Source organism: Acanthochromis polyacanthus, chromosome 5, assembly GCF_021347895.1.
Source record: "Acanthochromis polyacanthus isolate Apoly-LR-REF ecotype Palm Island chromosome 5, KAUST_Apoly_ChrSc, whole genome shotgun sequence".
Classification (NCBI taxonomy): Eukaryota; Metazoa; Chordata; class Actinopteri; family Pomacentridae; genus Acanthochromis; species Acanthochromis polyacanthus.
The window spans coordinates 43,128,192-43,146,265 of NC_067117.1; the positions used below are offsets into that span (position 1 = coordinate 43,128,192).

The 18,074-nt window shown below is 41.4% G+C and overlaps 1 protein-coding gene across 1 annotated transcript in view; it reads right to left on the minus strand.

Annotated features, from left to right (window-relative positions):
• Positions 1–18,074, minus strand: part of nfasca (neurofascin homolog (chicken) a) — a 114,143-nt gene that overhangs the window by 26,254 nt on the left and 69,815 nt on the right. Inside the window, 12 exon segments of the mRNA XM_022210803.2 lie at positions 3,951–4,067; positions 4,683–4,937; positions 7,349–7,369; positions 9,935–10,108; positions 10,732–10,854; positions 11,944–12,154; positions 12,324–12,439; positions 12,592–12,814; positions 15,244–15,314; positions 16,295–16,492; positions 16,942–17,043; positions 17,471–17,515. Coding sequence (XP_022066495.2) covers positions 3,951–4,067; positions 4,683–4,937; positions 7,349–7,369; positions 9,935–10,108; positions 10,732–10,854; positions 11,944–12,154; positions 12,324–12,439; positions 12,592–12,814; positions 15,244–15,314; positions 16,295–16,492; positions 16,942–17,043; positions 17,471–17,515 — 1,656 coding nt within the window.

Genomic DNA, 18,074 nt, shown 5'->3' on the forward strand with positions numbered 1-18,074 from the left:
ACTAGATGTTGATATCCCTTCTTGCATAAATGAGACACCTAAGAGTCTGTGGGATGGTCCAGTGAGTGAGGGCATCCTCTGGGTTTTCAAGGGGATGCCCTCCTTTATCGGTGTTCCACTGATAGGCCCATGACACCTCCAGAGGGTTCAGCAGTGAATCCCAGCATCCCAGGTTCACCACCTAGATGCCATCTACTCATTTGAAGGCCCAGGTGGAGTCCTTACTCTTCCTCCACAGTCACTGACTTCCCTTTTCAGCAACTCTGGAGAGGTCCTTCATCGCCTGCCGGTGGGCGTTCCCGCTTACTCCCATCTCCCGTAGAAGCCTGGATGTCGAGATGGCTACAAATCCTCTGCAGCCTACTTTGACTGGTCGGATCCTCACCTTCCAGCCTCGCTGTTTTGCATCGCGGGCAAGCTCCATATATGTCAGCTTCTTGCACTCATAAGCCTCCTCTACTGAGTTCTCTCAGTGCACTGTGAGCTCCATGATGTAGACGTGCCTGAGCGAAGCTGACCATAGCACCAGGTCTGGTCGCAGGTTGGTGGATGTGATCTCAGGTGGGAGGCAGAACTTTAGGTCCAGGTCTACCACCATCTTCCAATCAATCTGAGCAGCCGGGTGTAACGGCCTTGAACAAGGCTGGTCTTGCAGCCCACTAAGATGTGTTTGGGTGTAGCTGGAGTTGGGCAGGTGGTAGGACATTATGGGCCGCCTTGATGGTGAAGCTCACTCTAAACGTCTCCATATCCAACAGCTCTGGACTAGAGATCTTCCTCTTTTCCACTCCTTCCCATGTCATCCACTGCCCTTGCTTTGACTGCACGATGGCTTTTGTGCACCTGTCTGCTTCCTCCTGCTGCCGTACTTCCTGCATCACAAGCTTGTGTCTTTGGGATGGAGTGGCCTTGTTCCAGGCTGGGGTGCTAGGCCCAATGCCAAGACCACCTCCTTCCTGCTGCACTTGGCCTACAATGTCCTTATGTCTGAGTGCTGCCTTTGTCTTGTCTGGTTCTATCTATGTTCACCAGGCTGCTGGTTACCTCCTTCCTTAGCTGTTCTACTTGCTCTTTATCTTTGAGGGAGGCGTCATACCACTGACCTAGGCTTTTCACAGGGTTCTCCGAGACAGAAGAATAGTCATCACCAATGTGAAAGTGATAGTCTGAAAGTTTCCCCTTGATGATGGAAATGCTGCTGGACTTGCTTGGCTTGAGCCTCATGTGAGCCAGCTTGATGTTTTCTTGCAGTTTACTCAGCAGTCGAATAGTGCAGGTCTTGGTTGTGGTGAGTGCTGTGAGGTCGAGTGAGTTTAATGTTTAGCATGACGTTTTACCAGGAATTGGAGGCATCTGTGCCTTAAGTTTTATATATGGTTGCTTAACAGCAATCCAAAGACAACACATGAATGAAATGTCTAAGTAGGAGATCACTATTGTCTGTTTTTTAAGATTAGGTCTATGGAAATGTCCTTTATCCTGAATTTGTCAAGATAACCGGTAAATTGGTATAAGTGTAGAATGTGTCTTAACAGAGTTAAAACACACCGATCAGGCATAACATGATGACCACCTTCCTAATATTGTGTTGGTCCCCTTCATGCTGCTAAAACTCCTCTGACCTAGTGGTTCATGGACTCAGGACCTCTGGGGATGTCCTGTGGCACCGGGATGGTAGCAATGAACTCTGTGGGTCCTGTGGGATGCAGGGTGTTCTATCTAGATCAGGCTTATCCTGGACCATCTCACAGAAGATCAATAAGATCTGGATCCGGGGAGTGTGGAACCCGGGAGAACACTCCCTGTGAGCAGTCTTTGCGATGTGTCAGGGTGCACCAGTTAACCTCAGCATGTCTTTGGATTGTGGGAGGAAGCTGGAGGACCCAGAGAAAACCCACGCTGCACAGGGAGAACATGCAAACTCCATGCAGAAACATCCCAGGCCGGGATGTGAGCCAGGATCTTCTAACTGCGACTCCTTAGTGCTAACCTCTGAGCCACTGTGCAGCCTTGTGTATATGTTATTGTTATATTGTTACACATTACAACAATGCTTCTGGATCACTATACTTTTTAGAATATTTTTAATAGTTTCTAATAGTTATGTTAGGGAAAGTCCAACAACTTTAGTTTTACTTCAAGCAGCTCGTGCTTTTTAGAAGATGAAACAATAGCTCCAGATTTTACAAGAACAGATTCAGTACAAACACCTTTGAATAAATGTACAGTTTCTACCATGTATCCCACTTCTGAGTCCTACTCACATTTCCCTTCCTTTATTAAGACAGGTATTCCCAGTTGTCCTGTCTTTTGCCACCAAAGAATCATCCTCTGACAGTCATGGAAACAGAAGGATGATGAAAGCCAGATGATGGTTGGAGGAGTGCTCGCAGCCTCCTGCCACTCTCTACCTTACTGTCAAAGCTTTCAGATTTGACCTCAGTGAACAGGGGTAGATCAGTCTCATCATCCATTTTCTGTCTGTTCACATTCAGATTTCATGAAGAATTAAAACCACTGCCCAGGTACACAACAAATACATCCTTCTTTCTTTCCATCCTCAGCCAAAGCCTGTTGAACTGGTAGACCGCTATAACAGCTAATAATGTGTATGAGGACCAGGCTGTCCACTTTCTACCAGCTGTAGGATGACAAGACATGAAGGATGATGACTTTTATCAAAGCACTCAACACCCAGCCAAAGGCAAAAGCAAATGATGATGAAGGCATGGATGACCAAAAAAAGTGACTCATTCAAACATCAGTTTATCAGCAGCAAGCTAAATAGCCCATTCACGTGATTCAAAGCCAGGCAGTGGGCTGAAAAGAAGCTATTGTGATGGTGCACTACACACAAAGTTAGTAGTGACATAATGATCATCACCATTTTCAAACACAAAAGACCAAACGGACAGAAAGAGTGCAAGAAAGAGCAACAGGCACAGACTGTGGTACCTTCTGCCTTTTTAAGAGTTCAAGTTTTAGGCCTTTAGAAGCAAAAATCATGTTCTTAAAAAAGAACAGGTCTACATAGCACAACTGCTGCTACAGCTGGAGCTTACTTTTGATGAGAAATCACATTTTATATGTTCTGTTCCTGATAAAAGACCTGTGATGGCACAAATCTGAATTTTAAACCTATTTATGGATTTTCCTTCTTTAATGCTGTTTGCTCTCTATGCTCCAGCCTTGATGGTTTTTCAACTTGTCTGTCATGTCAGCAAAATTGTCCAAAAACAGCTCTGCATTAAGGCTGTACTGAGAATGTTTTGGGTGAATTTTTGGGGAACGAGGACACACTTCAGCAAAACCCTTGAGCAAAGACTTGTGGGGGGGAAATTTCCACAGATTTCCAATGGAAGTCTGTTTGAAAAATAAGTGCTAAAAACCCACTAATTCATATGTTTGTCCAATCAGTTTAAAGAAGTTTAGTTTTTGTCCAGACCTAGATTGTGTTGAAGTTGCTAAATGTAATATTAAGCAATATGACTTCTTTTTAAACTGCATTTGGGGGTAGAACAAGCTAAAAAATCAGACAAATCAGACAAATTGTGGCTTAATGGAGCTGATATGACGAACATGTGCAGCAAAAAAATATTTATTAAAATACCTTGAGGGACACAATCCCAAAACAGTTCAATGTTTAGTAGCAACAACCAAATAAACTATATTACGCACAGTCTCACATAGTGATTCGGGTTTTATAATTAGAAGTGGTCAAGTCTTCATCTTTAGCGGTCAGGCCATAATCGAAGACTGCACTGGACTGGGCTAACTTTGCCTGCTCTCTGAAACAATGCCCTCTGTCTGCTCTGACACTTTATAGCCTACTTAGTATCACCTTGTAACTCCATTACCATCTCCCCAATCTGGTTGATGTACTTTCCAGTTATGCTCCGGTTTAGCTTTAGCCTTCAATAGGTCAAAGTGGGCTTGGTCTGGTTTCTTACTGTCCAGTGTGAACTCTAGCACAAACTCGCTGCTGCCGGCCGGGAAGTTGTGATTCCAGCTGACGTTAGTGTAGCCACTGTTAGCCTTCACCGTCAGATCCCAGATCCCAGGGGCCACTACACAAGGTGGGGTGAGGGTATGGGGTCAGGGGTAAAGGGTTAAAGGTCAGGGGCAAGGGGCAGAGAGGGCACAGTTACAACAACCACACACAGACTCCTTTCAGACCTATGCATGGTTCTACTATGGCGGGAGTCTTCCTATAACGATGAATGTTTTGACCAGGACTCAGGAGCCACTCAATATGTTCATGGACAGAAAATTCACTCATGACAAAATTTCAGGGAATTTTTCAGTTCATGAAACACTTGACTGTAATGTTTACTTTTTACTTAGGGTGGACTCCGATGTGAATAGTCATGTCCCAACAGGGAATCCCTCATCAGTCTTAATGCAAAAGAAACTCTGGTAGTTATTAACAATTTACTTTGAAAAAGTTTGTATTCTCACTTCCTGACCACAAGGATAGTTGCTGGCTACATCCCAATATTCTGAAGTAATTCCCCACTTTTTGTGCAGCAGGTACAGCACAGCTTATCAGAATGCAGCCTTGATGTAGTTTCCTGTTTTGTCAGGTGGGAGAAGGCAACTGTCTCTTGACATCCAACTGTAATTCATGCTCAGTTCAAACACCAGAAAGACAGTAACAAGCACAATGGGACAACAGCATGTACCCAACACAGTCTGATCGTTTTGCTTGGTGGTGACCAGCACAGGGAGTGTGATGGTAGTGCTCGCCTCCGTAGTAGTGGTGGTAGTAGTAGTAGTAGTAGTAGTAGTAGTGGAAGCAGTAGTAGAAGTGGTAGTTGTCGGAGAGGTAGTCGTTGAGGTACTAATGGTTGTAGGAGCGATGGTAGTAGGAGGAAGAGGAGCAAGAGGAGTAGGAGTAGGAGTGAAAGCAGAAGACACGGAGGCGTCGGTAAGCTCGACTACAAGGGAGGAGGAGGGAGAGAGCAGAGGGTTAAAGACATGGCAGCAGGAACATCAAACACAGAGCCACACAGACAGGAGAACGTCAGCAGAACCCTGAAACACACAAGAAGCACTCCTCAACCTGCACATCACTGAAGTCACCCTGACAGAACAAATGATCACTGCCCTCCACACCTGGATGCCACTGCCACCAAGAGGACAAATGCTGAAGCTGCAACATGTGTCTAGTACTTTAAAAATGAGAGTCTTTTATAGGAGCTAGGCCACAAAACCTCAATCATTGTTATCATTATTATTACTTTTCTGAAGCAATCAACTTTAAATGCAACTATGAATGAATCATTATGATGACAAATGAATAACTAAAGCCATGAAGTTTTGCTAACACCTTCTTTTAAAAACCTTCATTTTCTTTTTGATAAAACAGTTTTCTTTTCTCTTTCATGCTTAACTATCACATCAGCCATCAACGTTGGATCTACTGTCCGGTATTTCTGAGAAGCAGATTTAGGCAGACACTTCCAGGCCTTGCTATGAATTACAACAGTTATGTGCTGAGAATGGCAGTCCAACCCGGGAACTGTTGGTACTGATCAGATGTACCAGGAACACAGTACGGTATGTTGGAGAGCGCTGGTAGCTAGAACTGAATTGTAATTACTATTTTTAGTCTTTCTGACTTATTAAATATATACCACCTGTTTTAATGTGTAATTTGAAATTGAAGTTCTTGTTTGGCTGTTTCGATTTTCACAATATTGAAAAAAATCCATTCCTTAAAGAAGTTTGGCTTTTTTTATTTAAAAAATGTTTATAGTTCATATAGAGGTTTTCCACAGAACTCTGATATCTCTTAGGTGTGACATTTGATTCTTTAACACTAACTAGCTTTGAGGTGTGTTTGACCTGCGTGTTTGTCAGGCTTGAGTCAGATTCTACCTTCAGTTAAACAAGTGCACTTGTTTTCACCTTTGTGACCCAATGATGCCCCCTTGTGGGGACCAGACCCATCTCAAAGTGGCTCTTCCTTTTCCACTAAATTCATGTTGAAATGATGCTCACTCTTACTGTACCTTGAAGTTGAGATCATCTCCAGGCAGCAGAGGGTATCTGATGTCCTCACCCCAAACATTTAGCTCATACACCTCAAACCGCAACCAGCATGCTTGTGACATCAGACTGGGTTCCAAACATGCACTCAGACTGCAGAATGACTGAAAGACCAGCATGTTTAGGAGCCCTGACAGCTCACTGAAGGAGACTAGTTCAACTTAAAGCTTCAAGCCACCTTACCTGTACGCCCCAGAACGAATTGTTGACCCACTGAACTTAAAGGATGCATAAAGATGGCAGAGTGGCATTTTAAAAAAGCTCAGAGTGGAAAAATCAAGCCAGTGAGTCAGTGAGCAAGCCAACAGCTGATGGAGTTTGTTTGTCTGCTCTTTCCTATAATCACATCTCATCATTCATCACGCTACTTTCACTGTCTGGAAATTCTAATGCAAAGACGTGCATCTGATCCCAGAACAGCAGTTTGATCATGACGTATGCAGTGACAATGACAGGAGAGTCAGTACACAAGGATAACTTGTGTCTCCCAGACAGAGAGGCGGTGATGCTGTGAGGTTGCATTGTGAAGGTGCGCCATCAGGGACGAGGATTAGAAGACAGCACAGATACAGACATCTGGCTGGAGGATTCTGCAGCAGCTTATCTAATACTAATCTAGCTGAATATGACACCAAAGGTTTAGGATGTGTTCAGTTCGTGATGGGATGTAGCTGATACGGTAAATAGTCATTTCACTAAACGCGCAGAGAAAACAAGTGGTAAACAGGTTTATTCCATCCCTGAGAGCACACCACAGCAGCAGGCAAACAGCAGCTTCATACATGGAGGAAGGATGGAGCGATGAGCAGGAGCAGATAGACAAAAAGAAACAGCACAGGCAGCAGTTCAGTCTGACAGAACAAGAGCTAAAGCTGCTTCAGACGTTAGATCTTCATTAGAACTTATGACCTGCTCATCACTGAACCTACAGATTTTTTGTCACCTCTTTTTTCGCAGATCATTAATTATTGAGACTTTCTTGTTGCTGTGGTTTTGACTATTGTTTAAAAAAAGAACTGTCTCTGAGTGTAGTGATAGTACGTTTAAATACTGTGTACCATTTTGTTTCCAGATCAAAGTTTATGCTGCAATAACCTGCTGCCTGCTGTGATGTAGCTCACAGTTTAGCTCACAGGTGGTTCTATCCCATCTTTAGGTTCATTTGAGCCGCAGGGGCTTATAGAACTGTACTTTACTGGACAATACAGCAGGAAAAGGAAGGACTGGACTGCTGCTGTCAGTGCTGAGGCAAACATATATGGAGAATGGGGTGGGAGAAGGTGACAGACAAACACACCTGTAGCGTCAGTAAAGTTTTCTGCCAATGAAAAGAAGAGGAGAGAGAGGAGAACTGTAAGAGAGAGAGAGAGGGATGACAAGAACAGCTGGGAGGTTCAACACTTACCACTGGGAGCATTTACTGGAAAGAATTCCTGGAGATATTATTCTTGTTTAAAATTTTTAGTAGGGACTAGAATCTGTCTACTTATAGTTCTTACGGATAAGTCGTGTGAGGTCTGTGAAAAACACAGACCAAATCCCATTTATCTCAAATGTGCTGAAAGTGAATGGGACGATCTCAGCAGTGGATAGCTCCAAATCTGCTTAAATTACACAGATAATATTTGAGGAAAGCGAACTAGTTTTCTCTTTGACCAACCTGTCACGTCAGCATTTATTCATGACAACAGCTGGTCCTTGCTGTAATTCTAAAGTGTACAAAAAGGTGGAGAGGCTCGAGCGTCTGTGGCTCATTCTAAAACACAGACAGTTCTTTCCTCTGTTCATACTCTGACAGACACATACCAAGGGGCTACAAAATCTCTCACTTCCTGTTTCTGCATCTCTCTCAGGTTCCACTGATTCACAGCAGCAGGTTTTCCCCATGTAGACTCACTATTGAACCAGCTAACTTCCCAGACAGGAGCCTAGTGCAGCTGACAGACAGCAAGAAGAAGGTACTCACCCATGGCCATTAAAAGACACAATCAACGCTTACGGCCGCTTTACAATCATCAGTTAACCTAACACCCATGTGTGTGGACGGTGAGAGTTCAAGGTTCTGACCTAGAACCAATGTTAACCTTTACCACCCCATAATACCTCCAGTAAATAATAACAACTAGCCTGAATCTGCTCAGTGTCTAGTTGGCAAAATCTTTTCATTACCTTATTTATAATTACTACACATTCTTAATTCATGCATAATGATTTGTCTGACTACAGCGTTTTGTGGCTCAGTAAAATGTTTTCAGTGTTCCTTACTTACTTTTTGCACCTGTTTCAGTATTTTGAGTGTATTAGTAGAACGCTTATGAGCTTTAATTTTACACAAACACTCCCATACCCACATGTGTCAGTACTGCAAATACTCTGATATAAGACTGTAAAACAGAAAAAAAAAAACTTGAAAAAACATTTTTGATGAAACAATTCTGAATTTTACTAACAGTAAAATAAAAATGTGATAGAGCTCAGGTCTGCTAGATAAAAATGATTGAACCGAAGCTCTGTGGGACGGCTCACATGTCTGAACAAAGGGGGGTACCATGTCTTCAGATCACGTAACATTAGAATTACATGGACTTATTGAACGACCACTCCTATTCCATGCATGAGACGCCCACATGGACCATGCAGTTCTCTGATTCTGCAAATATTTTTAATCTCAAGACACAGACTCCTACAAACATCTGGAAGCAACCAGTGAAACTTCAGCTCCTTGGATTACATTCACTATTAGGGAGTCTCATTAATGTGAGCGAGAACGATCTTCTGTCTCATTTGGCATGAGTTTTCCTTGTGTGGCATGAAGGTAGTTGACAGACAGAGACTACAGCAGGCGTCTCATGAAAAAAGCTGGAGAGTTAGCAACACTGGGTTAGCTCAAAACTTCAACTGTCATCCCTACTTTTAGGTATCTATTTCAATCTTTTTTCCAGGTTTTTCTTCATTACTTTTCTATTCTAACCGTTTGCATTTCTTGTTGCTGTGTGTATTTTCTGAATCATTACTCTTCTTGTGTATGGCTGAATTATTCTAATATTAAGGCTTAGGGTAGTTTTACAGTGTTTGGGCAGAGCCATAGGTGAGCTGGTGTGCTCAATCTGCAGCGAGTGGCAGAGAGGTGGGGGGAGAAAGAAACAGGGACACTTTGTCCACCCATGCTTCAGGAGGCAAAGATGTAGAGGTACACCACCAGTCCTTCTCATTCAATGCTCTTTGTTTATTTGAATTATTTTCTACATTGTAGATTAATACTGAAGATTAACACTTTATTGTTTACAGCATAATTCCATATGTATACTTCTATAGTTTTGATATCTTTAGCATTAATCTACAAATAAAAAAAAAGGACTGAATGAGAAGGTGTGTCCAACTTTGGACTGGTAGTGTATTTCTAAGCCATCTGAGGGGAGGGCAGAAATTTTAAATATGCTATTTCAAAGAACATAGAGGAGTTATTACGGGTTTAACAAATGCTTGTAGAGGAACTTTAACTACATTTCAATTTCTGTGTTACAGATGAGTTCAGCTCCTACATATGATAACAGTGTCCTCTGGGGTACTACCCATCGTATGGGATTTCACAGTGTTTAGGGCATTTGTGGCTCTTTGAACCAAACTAACCTTTAAATGTGAGAGCAACTGAAAGGCTCAAGCATTTCTGTGGAAAGAAATCACTCTAATGACACTTACTTTACTGGAGGCAGTTACAGTTACAGATTATATTTGGTGTTCTATCTCAGTATTTTATTGGTTGTGGCTTAACCTATCAATTAAAAATTAATTATCAATAATAGCAATAATCTAACCGATGGAGATTTTCAGAGCTTCAGATTTGGGTTTCTTTTGGCAAACAGTCCCACGTAGAAACACTCACCCTCATTGGTGAAGTGTGGCGACTCCTCAGCATAGACCTCCCCCGTTCCCACCTGGGTCAGCGCCGACAGGAAGAACTTGTAGCGGGTGGATCGGTCCGACAGGCGGAGGGTAAAATCTGTCACATTAGGAAGGAACGTCTCCAGATGGGAGCGGCCCAACCTGGAACCGTTGACTGCACACACACACACACACACACACACACACACACACGTCATATTCATATACGAGCAGTAGTATTAGTTTCTATTTACTAACATGCGTTTTGTCTGTACATTCACAATTTGGTATTTAAATTGATGTAATTTCTGTTTTCTTGGCGTTACGTCTTGTTCCATCTAGTCAGACTAGATGTGTGAAAGGATCCAATGAAAAGACCCCTAAAGCAGAGTAAATGCTCAAGTCAACCATGTTCAGGGACTTTGTGGATTTATTTAGATTATATTAGCTTTTTGATAATTTTGTTTAAGTTAATTGTTAAAAGTAATTAACCTGAACAACCTGTCTGTATGGTTCTATTCATGTGGTAGTTGGTTGACTGGGTTTCAAAACAGTCTTTACACTTGTCCCCTCCGTTAGCTTCAGTTTTGCTAACTCATAACCTGAGTAGTTTAGTTCTGTTCTTTGGAAGCTGAGAGGTCTAAATGGAACCCCGTCTAATGAATACCATGACACGAAGCAAAGCAATCAAGTCCTCACAAACACCATCTAACTCCTATCCAGAGTAAACACAGAGTTTCTGAAAGTTCATTTGCAAGAGTCTGGTTATTTGGAATTGGACAAATCAGAGCAGCTTACCTGTTTGGTACCTGAGCTGGTATCCAATCAAAATGCCATTGGGCTCCAGAGGTTTTTCCCACTCCAGGTAGATGGTGTCCAAACTCCTGCGGTAAATCCTGAAGGACCTTGGAGCATCTGGAACTACAAACACACATAAAGGAGGAAAGAGAAAAAAAACAGGAGTGGTGTCAGCAGGCTAGGAAAGGACTCAGGAGACATGAAAGTGGTTTCTATGACGCCAGTAGTTACTGTAGTATAAGGCAGTTCCACCTACGGCCACTAGAGTCTAGAATCTGCACATCCTTTGACATCCAATCTGATAGTGCTAAAATGTCTCTTAAAAAGCTAGGACAAAATCTTTTCCCAACAAGACACGACAGTCTCAGAAAACTTCCATCCAAAGTGTGTTTAAGTGTGAAAGAGAGCGAAATGTTAAACAGATAGCGAGTGTTTCCCTTCCAGTTGTTGTTTTATTCTGACCTGAGACCTGTCATGTGAAGGAAGTGGAAACAAGAAAACAAGAATACCAACGACAGCATCGAGTGTTTTCTGGGTCGACCGATACGTTTCTTTATGGTCGATTGACACCTTTTGTTACTCATCAAGGACACTGATAACCGGTATTTAGAACTGATGTACACTTACAGCACAAATGAAAGTGTTGATGTCAGAAATTTAGAAGAACACAAATTCGAACATATTCATCTGAATGCCTTTGCTTATTTACGTTTTACATTTAAATAACTAAAAGATCACTTTTCAGCAGCTATCCTTTAGCGTTGATGGGTTGTTAGAGATACAGACAGCCAATTCTTTTTTAAATTGAAAATAGGCTAATAAACAAATGCAAATGATCGTGAAAATGCAGCGTATCTGCTCTGTTAATGAATGATGCTTATTAACAGATGATGTCTATAACAGCCATTTTTGACTGACACCCATTTCTTTTGGGTGATATAAAGTAATCTGAACCCATCATTACACCGTAATGTTGATTTTCACTCCTTTATCTTTTAGCTCCAAACCAACCATAAATTGGTATTTTCTGACTCAAGCCACTGTATCAAAGATGACATCAGGCACTGAACATGTGTACTAATTCATAATGTCTCTTTAGAATCTATATGTGAAACAAGCCATGGTTTCACAATAATATCTATTATAATGCATCAAAAAGGTGATAAATGCTACGTTTTCTTCAGATACTGTTGGGGTGGGCTGAGTCCTTACCTCCTTCCTTGGTGTTGAACGCCACTGTGTTGCTGGGTGGACCCTCATAGTGATTGTTGGCCACCACCATGAACATCTTGTATTTGGAGTAGGGCACCAGGTCACTGAGGATGCCAGACGGTTCAGTGGTGGTGCTGTAGAAACCTTTGGTCTTCTTCTCCTTACTGACAATCAAACCTGGAACCTGACTGGACTCACGCCAGTAGTACAACTGGGAAGTAAAGCAGGAAGTTAACGGTAAGACATGCAGATGAGGCTGAAAAGATTCAACAAGAAAAACTGGAAGAGACTGACAGAAGGAGTGAAGGAGAAAGACAATGTATAATGTAATGATAAACTCTGCAGTTGGTTCTCATAAAAAAAACTGCAGCTCGTCTCACTCTGTACTCCTTGAACTCTCCCTGGACACTGCTTGGATCCACAGGCTTCCAGTGGACGTGGGCTTTGGTGCGGTCAACCTTTGACACTCGCAGGTCAGTGGGAGCATCAGTGGGCTCTGAGCACACAGAAGGGAAAATATTGGTGAAAGTCTGGCAAACATTTTGCAGTGAATTCCTTCAGTGGTCAAAGTGAAATGAAACATTGATAAAATTGTCTGTAGCAGCACCTTTGGTTCATGGAGTTGATATCTGGTGAGTTTCTACTTACTGTCCTCTCCTGAGTATCCAATGATCACATTAGATTCTGGTCCCGATCCAAACTCATTCCTCGCCTGAAGTTTGATCTCATAAGGCACGTAGGTTTCCGTGTTGTGGACAACATGTTTGGACCCCACCGTGGTCACATTTCTCCACTCCTCCCCCGAATCCTTTCGTCTCCACCAAATGCTGTAGTGCAGGTTTGGACCGTTTCTCTCCAGATCAAGGAGGGGCTGGAGAAACACAGCAAAGTCTCACCCTACTAATTCTCACTGAGTCATTCCATGTCAATTCAACAAATGCTTGTTGCACCACTTTCTCAGATCCTCCCAAAATTTTTTTTGGGCTTTATTTGGGTAATTTTATGAACAAATGCAAAGTATTATGGTTATAAACATACAGTATAAGCAGTAATGATCTAATCTAATACCCATAGTCAGTCCAAACTTAATCCTCGCCTATGATTTTAGGGTTTTAAACTACTAAAAAAAGCAATTTATACTCCTTTTACATGGTCAGAATTTTTTCCCCTTCCAAAACTTTTACCCTTCTGGTGAGAAAAGTATAGAAATGAATGAAAATAAAAAAATACTGGACTGTGGAATTTCCCAAAATATCCTTATTATTTCATGGGCGACTTTATTTTGGGTTTTTCATGCCTCTATTTTAGGACTTATTCTTGTGAAAAGACATTGAAAGAATGAATTTTCTTCTTTACTAATGAAAGTTGCATAAGGTAAAAGTTTTAAAACATTAAAATAAAGCTTATTTATTGATTTATAGGCTGTTGAACTCAGGTATAGACCCAAAATAGCCTAACTTTAGGCATTAAAAAGTGCATGTGGGATACATGGTACGCGGTTCAAATTTTTTTTGGAGGAACTAGTATGTGTGAAGTATGTGTGAACTTACTTTCATATTTGTTTCTTGTGCCAAAGATGAGCAACTGCTGAATCAATTTACTATATATTTTGATCCTCGTTTTTGTTTTTAGGAACCATTTACATGACCAACTAAAGATGAAAGATGAATCTGAAGCATCAGCATCGTAGTATAAGTTACAAAGGGCATATCTGAAGTTAATTATTATATAGACATTGTTTTTTCTTTCATACAGTAACTGAATAAGAAGAAATGGCATCACTCCCAGACTGCATTCTCAGGACAGCCTCGGTATCGTATTTGACTTATCAGCTGAATTTGAAGATTTGCAAGTGAAATTCATGCACCCAAAAGGTCCCAGCAAGAAGTTCACATGGCCTAGAAAGGATGACGTAGTGTGGGTGCCTACAGCCCACATCCTCTGTCCAATCACTGCTCCTTCAACACGCCGTGGTGGACAGTACCACATATCTGGTGCAGATGATGGCCTGATTTCAGAGAAATTCAAGCAGTTCAAAGGACAGAAATAGTGGTGTGATAAGTTGGGGACAAATTACATGTTTTACATGGGACCTAAGGCAATATAACTCATTTTAACTGCAATATATTAGTTAGAATTCCTAAAAAAACGCCTATAAAACATAGTGCATTTCTTGGTTAAATTGGCCATGAAGGATTCAAGAAACAATGTTGATACTTCAGATATCAATTATTCGGATGTTTATTGTTATACAGACAAAGTTTCATGTTTCTACTCCATGTCCCACATTGGTTTCTGTGCCAATATATGTATGGTGTTTTTCAGTCTGTTTCATAAATAGGCATCGTTTTGAGGTCTAAGGAGACTAGCTAGCTCTTGGATATTTTTAGGTTAGAGAGAACTTTTAAGGTACTTTGAGATTTTTATAACATATGAACCTTGTTACTTATTAAAATTTGTGAAAAAAATGCCTAAATTCTTGAAAAATGCCATTTTCGCCAAATTTTTAAATTGCCCTGTACCACAGAGAAATGGGTATATTCATTCCAAATTTTTTTTCCTGCTCTATTGTTAAGGTGTTTGAACCCTTCAGATCACTTGTAAGTCTATATCATCAGTCAGTTCCCAGTATTATCTTCCTAAATCAAGCCTTTCTACCTAAAATATCAATTTCCGAGTGGAAAAATAGGGATTTAAATATTTTATAACTTAGCAAATAGCAATCATATGATGTTAAAACTTTGCAAGTAATCTATTCTTATGTTGGGATAGTTAAAAAAAAAGTTTGGAGATGATCAGAGGAGGTCATGCAACAAAATTTCCTCAGATTTGTTGAAATGAGATGGAATGACTCCACTGCTGTGACCTGTGTGGGTCCTACCAGCACTGTCAATTCAGGCAGTTACCCAGGAGTTGTCTTGATTGATTTTATACTGTATTACACACCGTTCTCAAAAGAGGATTTCTCCTGGAGCATAATAAAAAGGATTTTATAAAGAATTTCTCATCTTTTGCACAATGACTCTTTGACAAAAAAGACTGAACATTTTTCAGATCTCTTAGAAACTGAAAAAGTTTAACTGTCTACATATCCAAGAATATATTTTGTCAAATCCAATGCCATTTTAGATTTTTTTCTATTAAAAAAAGACAGAAAATTCTGCATTTGTACTTCTATAACTATTTTGAGATGACCTTTTCACTGTTTCATTTCATGGATCACAAACACTCTCTGGCGTTATCACTCGTGTTGCTCATTTATAATGTTCACAGTTTTACAGACATTTTTGCACATCCTACCTCCCAGGTGATCTCCATGTTGTCCTTTTTGGACCCCCATCCTCGCAGACCTCTGGGAATGGCATCTGGGGCTTGTTGCAACAGAACAGAATGCACTTAGAAAAGCCAGCTCCAGCAAACCACATGTCTGCAGGTACAGGGTTGGACCTGACGTTTACTGGTGTCTGCCTTCTAGAATCACTACTTCATTCTGTATATCAGATTAAGGACAAATAGGTCTTCACTCAAAAACTAACGAACCTTTTAAAAAGGTCACACACACTCTTACCAACTGTTTAACAACACAGAATTTAATAATGTCCTTTTAAAGTAGTTAGGATAATGAGGGTTGCACAGTGGCTTGGTAGGTAGCGTCGTCAGTTTGCATCTAGAAGATCCCCAGTCCTCATCCCAGCCTGGGATCTCTTTACATGTTCTCCTGTAAATGTGAGGCTTTTCTCCAGGTTCTCCAGCTTCCTCCCTCAGTCCACAAACATGCTGAGATTAATTGGTGATTCTAAACTGTCTGTAGGTGTGAATGTGAGTGTGATTGTTTGTCTGTATACAGCCATGGCCATAAGTTTGGACACAGCATGACTTATGTCGGTTTTGATGTCTATTACAGAACATAAGTGTATTGTAAGTGACAATTTTGTGGTATTTTCTAAGATTCACAAGCGTCATGGTACTTGTGTCCAAACTTATGGCCATGGCTGTATTGTCCTGTGTTTCACTGTTATGGTTATTTTTTTACCTGCCTAGGAAGTTCAGATGTAAATTAGCATTGTTGCTATAATCCTTCATAGTTACGTCTATGACTGTCTGAACAGACGTTTATTAAGGTGCACTGTTCCCATCAAATAAATAAGTCAGCTGAGATGGACTCCAGGCCCCTGTGACACCAATGAGGAGTATAGATAATGGATGGATGGTGAATAATTAGACTTTTTATGGACAGTATATGAAATAATGCATCTAACTTTAGTGCAGGTAATTAATCAGATTTATCTGACTGTTTAAACACACCAGGCAGCATGTCGTCAGATGGGTGGAGGTTTGTATCGTCTCTTACCAGCTCCACTGGTCTTGTAGCGAGGTGAGGGCCGGCTCGGCTGACTCTGACCTACTGAGTTGATGGCGATGACCCTGAACTGGTAGTTGACGAACGGGGCGAGCTGCAGGATGACGGAGTTGAGATCTCCAGGGTAAGTGGACAGGTTCTGCCACCTATTTGGTTCCCAGCGGTCCTCTTCAAACTGGACCAGGAACTCTACACAGAAACACGTCTGACATGAGAAAAAGGAGGACCAGCTACTGATGGGGATTCAGGAGGTCCTCTGTGCTGCTTGGTTCAGCTCTGTCTCCTGTAGTGGACCACATAGAGTTGTGGCTTCTTATGTTCATTGACTGAATTCAGTGATTAATGGCTGACTTCACTATAAATACAGATTATAGATGTCATTTGATGAGAAACTGGCTGTAACTCAATTTAACAGACAGCTCTTATTATACTATGAACTTATTATCCCTTCATGATAATTTTTTTGCTCTGATCTTGGAGACCTGAAATAAAGTGAACCTCTTAGCTCCCTCTGACGTCCACCATCCCACCACAGGATCACCTAACACGTTTTTGAGAATATAAAATGTGATTCAACCTTCCCAGGCTGGTGAGAAGAGCAGACAGAGTGCAGGTAGACAGAGGGTGTGCGTTCTGACCTGTGATGGCGCTCCTGTGGTCGTTTCCAGGGATCCAGGTGAGGCGGACGCTGCGGGCTGCCGGGTCCGACAGATCCAGGTCCATCGGGGGGTCTGGACGGTCTGCAAAGAAACACGCAATCTCCTGGCTTTAGAAATGTGAAACACATACAACCACACACAGACACAGAACCACAGGCATGCTACAGAGCACCTTCACTTACAGTAATGAACGCCATTTATTGTCATATTTTATATCTTTAACATCATCAGAACAGTTCCAGTCTCAATATGAGACTAAACTACTTGCCAGAGTGGATTTAAAGTGCGTGCATTTAAAATCTGTGTTAAAACAATCCATTCTCTCAAACACACAAAGATCTCTTATATAAACAACATTTTCATCGTACCTGTGCTTTCATAAAAACAACAGGACATAAAGGCACTAGTTAAAGTAGAGGCAGGAATAAAAAGTAAAACAATAAAAACAGAACTAGGACAACAATGTGAACAAAGACAGAGAAGAACTTCCAACCAAGCCGTGTGTTACCTGGAGGCAAGGCACTAGAGACTGAGGGGTTGAGGGAGGCTTCCTCTGTGAGGGTCAAGGAGCAGGAAGTGGGTATAAAGGTTAGAGTGTGTAGGTTAGTCTACAAGCCAATCAACAACAAAGACACAATGCTAGCATTCATTTAGTACACACTGTAATGTTCTAAGTTAGTCTGACTAAATCTCAGTTTGAGGCAACCATATGATGACCTGCTTTAGAGATGATCATGTTCGCACTGAGGATGGGTCACAGGAAAATATCATTGTATTATTTAGCATTTTCTGAATATATGTTTTCATTTCTGAGGACGTGTCTGCATACATGTAGTGAAATAAACAGCAGAGGAAACAGATCTATAAAGGAGAGGATAGAAAAAGTCCAGCATCCTTTTTCTGTGACTCAAACATATTTTTCTGTGCAAAAATCTCGACTGTCAAATAAAAGGTCACACAGAATGCTCAAACTGAGTCAGTTAGCTTCACTACAGCAGCGTCTACACTGCACACATGGATGTTCATGAGCTGCATGTAAACTGCTGATCACTTTCAAGGAATGAGTCAACTACAAACACAGGAAGGCATGCATGAATAATATTTTGAGGCAC